Source organism: Heterocephalus glaber, unplaced genomic scaffold (assembly GCF_053883595.1).
Source record: "Heterocephalus glaber isolate CG9 unplaced genomic scaffold, H.glaber_assembly_v1.0 deba00001472, whole genome shotgun sequence".
Classification (NCBI taxonomy): Eukaryota; Metazoa; Chordata; class Mammalia; order Rodentia; family Bathyergidae; genus Heterocephalus; species Heterocephalus glaber.
The window spans coordinates 72,388,366-72,401,226 of record NW_028258315.1 but is presented as its reverse complement, the minus strand read 5'-3'; the positions used below and the strand labels follow the sequence as shown (position 1 = coordinate 72,401,226).

At 37.4% G+C, this 12,861-nt stretch overlaps 1 protein-coding gene across 14 annotated transcripts in view; it reads left to right on the top strand.

Annotated features, from left to right (window-relative positions):
- The window catches only part of Rbms3 (RNA binding motif single stranded interacting protein 3), a 1,369,918-nt gene that overhangs the window by 1,239,845 nt on the left and 117,212 nt on the right, over positions 1-12,861 (top strand). For all 14 annotated transcript variants that reach the window (XM_013077038.3, XM_013077039.3, XM_021238654.2 and 11 more), the window contains one exon: positions 300-346. In XM_013077038.3, the coding sequence (XP_012932492.2) occupies positions 300-346 (47 nt within the window). The remainder of the gene's footprint in view (positions 1-299; positions 347-12,861) is intronic.

Genomic DNA, 12,861 nt, shown 5'->3' with positions numbered 1-12,861 from the left:
AATAGTGAGAAATTATAAGGACACCAAATTAGACAGTGGATGGTTTGTGAAGTAGAAATGGAAATCATCTAAACTACATAGTTCCTTGGTTTGTCAGGATCTATTACATAAGCTTCCAACTCGCTGGTGGATTTTGGTTTTGGGATAGTAGAAGCACTAGTTTTTACGTAAGGTGGAGATATATATAGGAGAAAATAAACTTAAATCATGGAAAGTAAAGATAAAACTCTTTGAACTACAAGTTTTGGTATCACAGTGAAAGTGTTGAGATCTTTTCTCCCCTCTTTCCCCATGTACAGGCTGGCATGGCTCTGACCTATGACCCCACAGCTGCCATACAGAATGGGTAAGTAGACCACATTTTTTTCTATTTTAATTGCCAAGAGACCTTTGAGCTTTGAATCAGTACCAAAGAAAACTATTCAGATACGTTTTCCTTTTACATAACATTTTTAAACCAAAATTTAAGCCAAACATGTTTTACCATTGTAATTATTTTCTCCTATAAGTGATTCTCCTATCTGCTGACATTAAGTTATTCCTTCTCCTAGGCTCCTGCCCAAAATGAGACAGCACAAAAAATTAAAAGTGAAGAGAAAAAACAGATAAAATTAAGCTTGGGGAATTATCTGTGTTTCTCCAGGACAGGAGTATTGCCTGTACAAATCACCATAGAATCTAGCTTTCAATAATTTCTAGTGTGTTCCCAGGTCAAATTCTGTGATAATGCTGTCTGCTTTCCTTCTGGTGGTCAGCATAATCTTCATGGTCAGAAAGCAGGGTAGTAACTCAGGTGATTATACCTCCATTCTTAATTGAAATTAGCTTATGGAAATTTGTAGCACATTGCTTAGTTTCAAATACATCTTCTGAAACATAAAACTGTTAAACTATGTGATCTGGCCTTTTAAAAATTCCATGAGTTCTGAATATTTTTAGTTGAAACATTTTCTCTCATGTACTATTTCACTTTTTGTTTATTTGTTTGTTTTGCTTTGGCTGTCTTGCAACTGACAATAATTGTTTGCTGTTTGCTTTCTTGCTTTCTTTTAACAGTGCTTTCTGCTGGATTTCCCCCATGGCTTTCATTCTGTTGCCTGTCTTTTAGTCTCATTAAAAATTAAATCATGATGAAGGCCTCAGTGAAGATCAGTATAGAGGGTAGAATGAGTTTAATTCCATTTTTTCTATTTGGTCAGTGACCTGCAATGAAAACCTGTGGGGTGTTGAAAGTGTTATAATAATTTCTTCTGATTTTTGTCAGTCTGCCACTCATTTATTTATTTCTGCAACAAGCTCCCAGTGAGTGTGCCAGGCACAGTGCTATAGAATAGACCTAAAAGGCAGTAACACAAGGTCTTTTCCTGAAGACGCTCAAAGCCTGCCTTTCCTTAAAGAGTTATCATGGGCAGCAGATTAGGGTAGAAGTCTAGTTCCTTTCCTTTGTTCATTTGGTTCATTCCTGCACTAAGCAAATAACATCTAAAAATTTTGTGTTCTGAGCACTCCACGAACGACGGAGAACATAGGAAATAAAACAGGCCCAGTCTTTCTTCTCCTTTGCTTTATATTATAGCGATAAAAATTAATTAACATTAAAAAGTTTTATCTATTTATCCACAGTAAGCACCCAAATTTCAGGGTGTTAGGAAGAGTCCAACCTTGCTTGTATGGTCAGCCAAAACTTTTAAAAATAATACCTTGAACTTGGATAACTTTTAATAACTAACTGGCTATCACATTTGATGGCAAAAGAGAAAGAAACAAAAGCTCTGAAATTTTTATTCTAGAAGGATTGGAGTTACCATTAGCAGAAAGACAGGGAAATGAACAGAAACATGCTTGACTCATCAGAGACACCAAGGCAAATATGATTAACGGGAAGACGAGAATTGGAGTTAGAGAATGATACCTTCTTACATGTTGCTTTAGTCAGACGTTCACTAATACACATTTTAAAATTCTCTAAGCGCATCATTTTCCAGTTACTCATCCTTATTTATTAAAAACCTAAAGGGGAAAAAATTGGAGTTTTATCTCCAATCTGAAGAGTGGAAGGTGAATTTGGACCAGCACCATGTTCAGGCATTAAGTTTTCCCCAGTACTGACACTTGGAACTGAAGCTTTTAGTCCTTATATATTTGAAATCTTACCCATTTGGATTTTTGTTGTTGTTACCATTTATACTGTTTTGAAAGTTCCTTAACTCTTGGAACTCTTGACTCCATTTCTTGGTATTCCTTCAGACTGCTCAAACTGCCTTTCAGTTTTCTTTTCTGTTGCCTCCTGTTCTACACACTTTTGTTCATTGTTTCTTTTCTTTTCTTTTCTTTTCTTTTTTTTTGGTACCAGGGATCAAACTCGGGTCCTTAGCTTGAGAGGCAGGCGACGGAACCACTAAGCTAAATCCCTGGCCCTGTTCATTGTTTCTTAAGGATTAATCTTTACTCAGTGTTATTTTTAGCTGATCCCATACACTTCCCGCACCTTAGGAGCTGAAGACTCACATGCTATTCTTCTAATTCACAACTGCAGAGTTCTATTACGCGATGCTAGCTGTTATTAGACGTCTTTGCATTTCCCAAACTGAGGCCCTTGTCCTCAGCACCAGATCACAATACAAACCATACAAATTCAAATGAAAGGCACATGAACACATATAGAAGTATTTTTCCTTTACAAACTTTTACTTGAAAGCCACTTAGGCTATAAACTCAAGTTCTCTGGGCTCTTTCTCCTCCTAGATCTTTCACGGACAAATCAATCAGTAACATTTCCTTCTATATCTGAACTATATCTTCATCCCAGCCCTTCCTCCCCTCCACTGATTGAATTCATTTAATCATCATTTTTAACTGTACTAAGCTGTCTTTTAGCTAGCTCTAGTATAACCCTCCTCCAAACCATTCTCCACTGTCTTTTAAATATTTTTAAAAGTGTATGGAATCACAGGAATTGCCTACCCATCTTGTTTAAAGTACCATGTGTTATTTCCTTACTACAGAACAACTCAAACTCCCCTGTATAACAATAACAACACTCCAGAGTTTGCTTATTGCAGCTGAACTGAACATTGTGCAGCTCTCAGAACATCCCATTGGACTCTGCATCTAAAAGGAAAATTTTTTCCATCAGATCTGGTGACACCAACACCCCCCGCAACACACAAACTTTATTTTTATTTTTTTTCCTTAAATTCTTTTATTGGTACATTTTAGGTATGCAATACGTTTACATTTATCATTGGGGGCTTGTACCTGTGCATGATGATTCTTGGTTGTTATTTTTTTCCCCATTACCTGTTCATCCTTCACCCCTTCCACCCTTCCCTATTTACATAGATTTCATTTCCAATTTTTTTTCTTTTCTCATAATTTTTCCTTTCCCCTTCCCATCCCACCAGCCCTACACCTTTGGACCTTTTCCTATTTCAAATTATCAATTATTCATTTTAATCCTTATTTACACTTTCAGTTTCTCACGCCAGAGAACTATTCGGTATTTACACGTGTGTGTCCTATTTATTTTACTTAAGAGTATCGCCTCAGTATGCATCCATTTAGCTATAAATGTTTCTAGTTTCTCATTCTTTATGGCTGACTAGTATTCCATTTTATAAAAACCACATCTTCTTTATCCAGCTTCCAGTGGATGGGCACTTGGGCTGTTTCCAAACCTTAGCTATTACAAACTGAGCTGCTATAAACGTGGGTGCACATATATCACTGTGGTATGATTCTTTTAATTCTTTTGAGAAGATACCCAGCAGGGCAATAGCTGGGTCAAATGGAACTTACAGTCCTAGTTCTTTGAGGTATCTCCATACTGATTTCCACAATGGTTGCACCAGTCTGCACTCCCACCAACAATGGAGAAGGGTTCATTTCTCTCCACACCCCTGGCAGCATTTGTTATTGGTTGCTTTCTTGATAGCAGCCATTCTTTCTGGTGTGAGGTGGAATCTCAGTGTTGTTTTCATCTGCATCTCTCGAATGACCAGAGACATTGAACATTTTTTCCTATATTTATTTGCTGCTTTTAATTCTTTGTCTGAGAAATGTCTGTTCATTTTGGATGGCCATTTTTGAATTGGGTCTTTGAATCTGGGGGGGGGGTCTGATTTTTTTCAGTTCTTTATTTATTCTATTTTTTTTTTCTTTTGGTACCAGGGATCGAACTCGGGTCCCTGCACTTGCGCAGCAGGCGGTGAAACCACCGACTAAATCCCCGGCCCAGTTCTTTATATATTCTAGATAGTAGTCCTTTGTCTGAGGTACAGTTGCTAAATTTTTTTTCCAAATTGTAGGTTGTCTCTTAGCTCTGTTGCTGGTTTCTCTTGCAGTGCAGAAGCTTTTTAATACAATGAGATCCCAGTTGTTGATTCTTTGTGCTAGTTCCCATGCTATTGAGGTTTTGTTCATAAAGTCTTTTCCTATGGCAATGTCTTCAAGAGTTCTACCTAACTTATCTTCCATCAAGTTTAGCATTTCTGTCTTAATATTTAGATCTTTAATCCACTTCAATCTTAGTTTAGTGCATAGTGATAGGTATGGGTCTAGATTTAATCTTTGGCACGTTGAAATCCAGTTTTTCCAACACCATTTATTAGATAGACTATCTTTCCTCCAATGAGGGTGGTTGGCTCCTTTGTCAAAGATGAGGTGGCTGAGTATGTCTGAAGCTGTTTCTGCATCTTCTGCTCTATTCCACTGATCCTCGGGTTTGTTTCTTTGCCAGTGCTATGCTGTTTTTATCACAGTAGCTTTGTAGTATAGCTTCAAGTTGGAGATTGTGATACTCCCAGCCCTGTCTCTGTTGCCCAGAATTGCTTTTGCTATTCTAGGTCTCTTCTGGTTCCAAATGAATTTTTGGATAGTTTTCTCTAGCTCTGTGAAGTATATTGTTGGAATTTCAATCGGCATTGCATTAAATCTTTATAGCAATTTTGGAAGTATGACCATTTTCACTATATTGATTCTTCCTACCCAGGAACAAGGGATGTCTTTCCATTTTCTTATATCCTCCTCAATCTCCTTTTTCAGGGTGCTGTAGTTTTCAGCATAGAGGGCTTTTGCTTCCTTTGTTAGATTGATTCCTAGATATTTCATTTTTTTGGATGCTATTGTAAAATCAGTTGTTTCCCTAATTTCTCACTCAATGAGCCTGCTATTTGCGTATAAGAAGGCTATTGTTTTTTGAGTGTTGACCTTATATCCAGCTACTCTACTGAATCTGTCAATTAAGTCCATAAGTCTTTTGGTAGAGTTTTTTGGGTCTTCTATGTAAAGTATCATATCATCAGCAAATAATGACAGTTTAACTTCTTCTTTTTTTATCTTTATTCCTTTGATTTCTTTATCTTTTCTAATTTCTGTGGCTAATGTTTCCAGAACTATATTGAACAGGAGTGGTGATAGTGGGCATCCTTGTCTTGGTCCCAATTTTAGCATGAAAGTTTTCAGTTTTTGACCATTTAGTATGATGTTGGCAGTTGGTTTTTCGTAGATAGCCTTAATCAGATTGAGATAAAGACTTTTTATGCAAATTTTCTGTAGGGTTTTTATCATGAATGGTTGTTGGATTTTGTGTAATGCTTTTTCTACATCTATTGAGATGATCATATGGTTTTTGTCCTTGACTCTGTTAATATAGTGTATTACATTTATTGATTTATGAATGTTGAACCATCCTTGCACCCCTGGGATAAATCCGACTTGGTCAGGGTGTATGATCTCCTTGATGATCTCTGTATTCTGTTTCCCAGTATCCTGTTGAGGATTTTTGCATCTATATTCGTTAGAGAGATTGGCCTGTAGTTCTTTTTTTGGGTTGGGTCTTTCCATGGTTTTTGAAGCAAAGTAATACTTGCTTCCAGGAATGAATTTAGAAGCATTGCTTCCCTTTCAATTTCCTTGATGAATTTAAAGAGTAATGGTGATAGTTCTTCTTTAAATGTCTTGTAGAATTCAGGAGTGAAGCCATCAGGACCTGGGCTTTTCTTTGTTGGTAAATTTTTTATTATATTTTCAATTTCACTCAATGGAATTGGGGTGTTTAGAATTTCTGTATCTTCTTCATTTAACTTTGGCCATTCTTATGTATCTAGGAATCTGTCCATTTCTTCTGTGTTTTCCACTTTATTAGAGTACAGGTTCTCCATGTAGATATTGATGATCTTCTGGATTTCTGCTGCGTCTGTTGTTACTTCACCTTTTTTGTTCTTAATTCCATGGATTTGAGCCTTTTCTTTCCTTTTTTTGATAAGGTTGGCTAAAGGTTTAACAATTTTATTTTTTCTTTCAGAAAACCAACTCGGATTTATTCATTTTTTGTGTTATTCTCTTAGTCTCCATTGGGTTGATTTCTGCTCTGATCTTTATAATTTCCTCACTTGTATGAGCTTTGGGTTTGTTTTACTCTTCTTTTTCTAAGAGCTTGAGGTTCTGTATTAGGTTATTTATCTCTGTTTTCCTAATATGGGCATTCACTTCTATGAAGTTCCCATGTAGAACTGCTTTCATTGTGTCCCATAGATTCCTGTATGTTGTACTGGCATTATCATTTGCTTGTAGAAACTATCTAATTTCTTCTTTAATTTCCTCTGTGACCCATTGGTTATTCAGAAGTGTGTTGTTCAATTTCCATTTGTTTATGAAATTTTTGCACTTTCTTTTGTGATTGACCTCCAATTTCATCACACTATGGTCTGATAATACACAGGGGATAACTTTAATTCCTTTGCACTTACCTAAATATGTTCTATGAGAAAGTATGTGGTTTATTTTGGAGAATGACCCGTGTGCAGCTGAATAAAATGTGTATTCTGATTTTTGGAGTGGAACACTCTGAAAACATCTGTTAAGTCCATTTGTTCAATACCTTGGTTCACTTCTAGAATTTCATTGTTAATTTTTTGTCTAGATGATCTATTTGTGATAGTGGGGTATTGAGGTCCCCAACCACAACTGTATTAGTGATTATTTGTTTTTTCATGTCCATTTATATCTTTTTCTATAGATGGGGCATTCATATTTGGTGCATATATATTTAGGATTGTCATCTCTTCCTCTTGGATTGTTCCCTTCACAAGGTTGTAGTGACCATCTTTGTCTCTCTTAATTAGTTTTGGTTTGAAATCTACTTTGTCTGCAAATAAGATTGCTACCCCTGCTTTTTCCTGGGTTCCTGTTAGGTGGAGAACTGTTTTCAGAAATTCATAGACAGAAAGTAAAAGGATGGAAAACCGTTCTCCACACGACACAGACTATGAGTTTTTTTTTGAGTTAGATGTGTTTCTTGTATATAGCATATTGCTGGATTTTGCTTGCTAATCCATTCTGTCCATCTATTTCTTTTGATTGGTGAATTGAGGCCATTAACATTGATAATTATAATTGATAGATATTGACTCATCCTTGTCATGATATTTTGCTGTTGTTGGCTCTTTTATTTCGTATTTTTTCCACCTTTTCCCTTTAATTTCTCACCTTGCCTGGTTGCTTCCCTCTGTTGGACCTCATGGCATTGTGACCTTCATTGTCTTTTTCTAGGATATTGCTTAGAATTGTTTGGAGTGCTGGTTTGGTGTTCATGAAATTTCTCAGGTGTTCTTTATTGTGGAAGTATTTAATTTCCCCATCAATTTTGAAAGATAATTTTGCATTATACAACGCTCTAGGTTGGAAATTATTTTCTTTTATGGCTTGAAATACTTTACTCCAGGCTCTCCTTGATTTGATGGTTTGTATTGAAAAGTCTGCCATTGGCCACCTCATCTTTGACAAAGGAGCCAACCACCCTCATTAGAGGAAAGACAGCCTATTTAATAAATAGTGTTGGAATAACTGGATTTCAACCTGCCAAAGATTAAAACTAGACCCATACCTATCACCATGCACTAAACTAAGATTGAAGTGGATTAAAGATCTAAATATTAAGACAGAAATACTAAACTTGCTGGAAGATAAGGTAAGTAGAACTCTTGATGACATTGCCATAGGAAAAGACTTTATGAACAAATCCTCAGTAGCACAGGAGCTAGCACAAAGAATCAACAACTGGGATCTCATTGTATTAAAAAGCTTCTGCACTGCAAGAGAAACCAGCAACAGAGCTAAGAGACAACCTACAATATGGGAAGAAATTTTTAGCAGCTGTACTTCAGACAAAGATCTACTATTGAGAATATATAAAGAATTGAAAAAAATCAGACCCCCCAAATTCAAAGACCCAATTCAAAATGGGCATCTGAAATGAACAGACATGTCTCAGACAAAAAAGTAACTTCTCCATTGTTGGTGGGAGTGTGGACTGGTACAACCACTGTGGAAATCAGTATGGGGATACCTCAAAGAACTAGGGCTAGAGGTCCCATTTGCTCCAGCTGTTCCCCTACTGGGTATCTTCCCCAAAGAATTAAAAGAATCATACCACAGTGATATATGTGCACCTATGTTTATAGCAGCACAGTTTCTAATAGCTAAAGCTTGGAAACAGCCCAAGTGCCCATCAACTGGAAATTGGATAAAGAAGATGTGGTTTTCTTTATAAAATGGAGTACTAGTCAGCCATAAAGAATGAGAAACTGGAGACATTTATAGCTAAATGAATGCATATTGAGGCCATACTCTTAAGTGAAATAAATAGGACACACTATTGTTGGGTGACCATGGCTTCCATTTCTTTCTTATGCTGGGCATTCATGGCTTCCAGAATGTTTCTGAGCTCATCTGTTTTTTTTATCTGTTTCTGTTCTAGAGCCTCTAGTCATGTATTTCATTCTGCTCACCATCTCTGTAGTTATCTTGGAGATTATTTCTTCTTTAAATTTTTCTGGAACCTCATTCATCTGTTTTGTTACTTCCTGTGCTCTCAGTTCAGGGTGTCCAGGTGGTTGATTATTGGACTTTTCCACCTCATTTCCCCCATATTTTGCCTTTTGTGGGATGGAAGTCACCTTACTTAAATGTCTTCTCATTTTTGTTTTTGGTACTGTCCTTGGTTTAGTTCCTGTGTTGATATTTTGAAGTTGCTTATTGTAAGTATCTTTGTTGACATATTTAGAACATTTTTGGAATGATTGCTTCTCAGATTGTCTTCCAGATATAGCTGCTCTTTAGGTTTTGAGTCTCTAATGGCACTGAGGATGTCTCATTTTCATTATACCAGGAAGTACAACTGATTAGATCAAACACAACACCTTAGCCCAAGTGATACAATCAGCAACACAATAGCATCAAATACCTCTTAGAAAATGGCAATTTGTGGTAGTTATTAATGTATCACCTTTAACTGTGTGAATTAAATCAAAATCAAGGACCAACCCAACATATGTTTATAGTGAATAAACCCTTCAATATAGTCACTTTACCCTTCGGTATGGGGAGTTAGAAGGAGTTGGGGAGGGAGGAATAGGTAAGTAGAAGGATAGGGGAAGGTTACCAGTGAGGCCAGAGGGCACAGGCAAGAGAAGGAAAGAGAAGAAAAGAAAGATAAAGAAGAAATATGAATTAGGACCAGAACAGTAACTCAAAGGGAGATGAAGAACAATATGGCACAGCAAGGGAGTGAGGCAGAGAGAGAGAGAAAGAAAAGAGAAAAGAAAGAAAAAAGAGAAAAATAAGAATTTTAATAGAATAGCAAAAAAGAAAAAAATTAAAAATAACAGCAAAAAAATAGTGGTAGTTTTGAAAATAACAAAAGATAAAAATGAAAGGCCTCCTTCAGGGTATGTCTCTTTTGTCACAATAGATAATGCGGGCAGCACTGTGCAGATATAAGTCAATGAGTCTCAGTAGGCCAGTCACAGACCCATGAGATTCAGGCAGATTTCTAGCTGCAAGTCCCAAGTTGAGCTTTCTGTCCTCCTGCGGGGTTGAGCTCTGCAAGGTTCTATTGCAGGTTCCAGCTGCCTTTCCCCTGAAGATAGTCCAGGTTCCGATGGGAGGTGATGATCCCTCCAACTTACCAAGCACGGTGGTCTGGTGTGCCTTTATTGCAGAGATTCTCTTCACTTTTCCAGTGGGCTTCAGTTTTCATCATGGAGCCTGAGGCTTCAGTTTTCATCAGGGAGTCCTCTCTCTGTTGTTCACTTCTACAGCTCAGGACAATTAGCCCCCCTGTGCCTCTCTAGCGTGGTTCCAAGTAGCTGCACAGCCAAGAGGCCAGAGGCGGGGGTGGGGGGGCTGTTGTTGCAGGTGCCCACGTGGCTGAGCTGGTGGATTTTGTGCGTGCCTGGGGGGTCCTCCCCGGCTGGGTCTCCTGGTTGCAAGTGGGCGGAGCGAGCCGGACTGAGCAGAGCGCAGTCAGCCTGCACCCGCTCTGCCTATGCAGCTGAGCTGTTCGCTGGTGGGCGTGCCTGGGAGGGTCCTCACTGGCACCACAAACTTTTAAAAAGTACTCACTTTGAGAACATCATCACACCATACCATGCAGAGCTAGTTACATAATTAGTCCTAAGAAAAATAATGCATGCAATGTTGAAGAGAAGAGACTCCATCTATGTGTATCTAAATTTTGTCATTTATCTCATGCAATCCTATAGAACTATAGACAAGTATTTGTACTTTAGCTTTTCCTCCTTTGTGAAAAGATTATATTATTAATAGTCCTTAATAAAACTTTGTAAGGATTAAGTGAACCTGGTATTGTGAGACATAATCATTATTGTAAATATTGATTTTTTTTTAGTGTTTCCATGATACACTTGGTAGTTAGGCTTCTCACACAATTATTGACACACATATCTATTTTCCCACTGAACTGTTAACACAGTGAAGGTACACACCAGGTCTTAGTCTCTTTAATAGACTGTATAACCCAGTCTTGTGGACACCAAATCAAATATAGGAAATATGATTGTTGGTATCTTCCTGGTTGCAGCAAGTGGACATCAGAAAAACCCTTTCCCTTCCCAGCTATCAACCCAGCCTAGCCTTGGGTAACACCTTAACCTCCTTTCTAGGAACAACCTCCAATTTCATCCAAAGTAGGAAACCTGCCTATGAGTTTCTCATATCCTGAGTTAAGGATGGAATTTTGGAAGTTTTACAACTATCCACTGTCTACTGGTGACAAAAAGATAGAAATATTATATGCCATAGGAAAATTGAAAGGAATAGGAAGCTTGAAGCTAAATAATCTTATGTATTTGTTTCCTCTTCATATAGATTATTTTTCAAAGTTTGGCTTATTTTTGGTTTTATTACTTTATATAGTAACCCCCCAGTAATAGTGTACTACTACAGCACTATTTCTATGCATGTAAAATGTCAAACTAACTACACATATTTTCTCAGCATACTGACCCTTAGGTGAACAGTGGCAGCTCCTAGAGATGTGGAAACTGACTCTGATAATTTACATAGCACACCAGAACTCAGCGTTAATGTCCAGAACAATGTTTGCTAATCCCTAATCGCGTTTCTCTATTTGCTCTGCCAGTCAAATCTAACTCAGAGAGAAGTAACCTAATAGAAAGTATCAGGGAGGAGGCTGGTCCAAAGTTATAGCAGCAACTCACTTCAACCCAGTTTAAATTGTGCTGATTCAGATAAGTTCAACATTTTTTCTTAAGTTCCTGTCTATTCTTCTGTTTAAAATTGTTTTGATGATTCAATTTGAGAAAAAAAATGCACGTCATATCAGATACAGTGGACACAAGCCTAATTCTAATATGAGATGGCGTGAAAGAGCATTGCGGTAGAAGCACAAAATACAAGATTTGTGTTTGTATTCACTTCTATATGTGTAAACTTTTTTTCTGGACAAGTAAGTACACAAGAAAGGATAGGAGTCATTTTCTGTGAACAACCAAGGGAGTATTGAGAAACTGGGGTGGGAGAGAAACTTATTTTTCACTGTTTACCTTTTCATGCTTTTTCAAAAAGAAAAATAAGGAAAACTAATTCCACTGGTCAACAGAGGAGAGGCAGTTGTGTACCAACGAGGGATTGGGGTATCTGTGATGAGCAATGGCATGAGCTTATCTCCTTGTAGTTGTCCCATGGCCCAGCCAAAGGCATGTTTTAAAATGCTGCAGTGTCCTCTTACTGGACACTCAGACATCGAGAAAGAGATTTTTGAGGATTATAAGCCTGGTTGTGGCAAGTGGACATCAGGAAAACCCTTTCCCTTACTGGACTTTGAGAAAGAGATTTTTGAGGATTAGAAACCAATGTGTGCCTTACATCATGAAACTGAAACAGAGCCTTTTACATTTACCTTGACTGTTAGTTAATGAAGGACAAACATTTTTGTAATTGGACCATGGTGAATCTGTGCTGTTTGCACTTAGTTGATGGAAGATTTCAGTTCTGTCACCTGCCTAAATTAATCCATATTATCACTTTTTTTAAAGAATTAGTTCAATGTCACTTGTATCTAAAGTGAGGTTAGAATGAAGAAGTGCCTGAGTCACCACAGAGAAAGAAAAACCTGTATACTTTTTATGAAAGGCTAACTTATGAGAATGAAAATGTGCACCTTCATAGTGGTCTGGCAAAACTGTATAATTTGTTATGACTATTGCCTATTCCTTTCTTAGCAGTCCATTATGAAATTCCATCACTTTCAGGTGTAAGTATGGGAGATGGAAAATAATCCCTCCCTTATTTGAAATCTCATCTTTTCTGTGCCCTTTACGATGAGGGCTGCTGTGTAAAAGCCTCTTGGAATGTTTTATTTGAATAAAATGTATTCTTGGGGGAGTTGTGTAAAAGAACGTTTCCTATAGCATTGGCTTGCCAGCTATTTTATAGGGGTATTTGATACTAAGTGATACAGAAGCCTTATCTTATTACACTAGGAAAGGAATCTAATGTGCAGGATATGTTGGTATTACAATAAAAATGACCAATAAT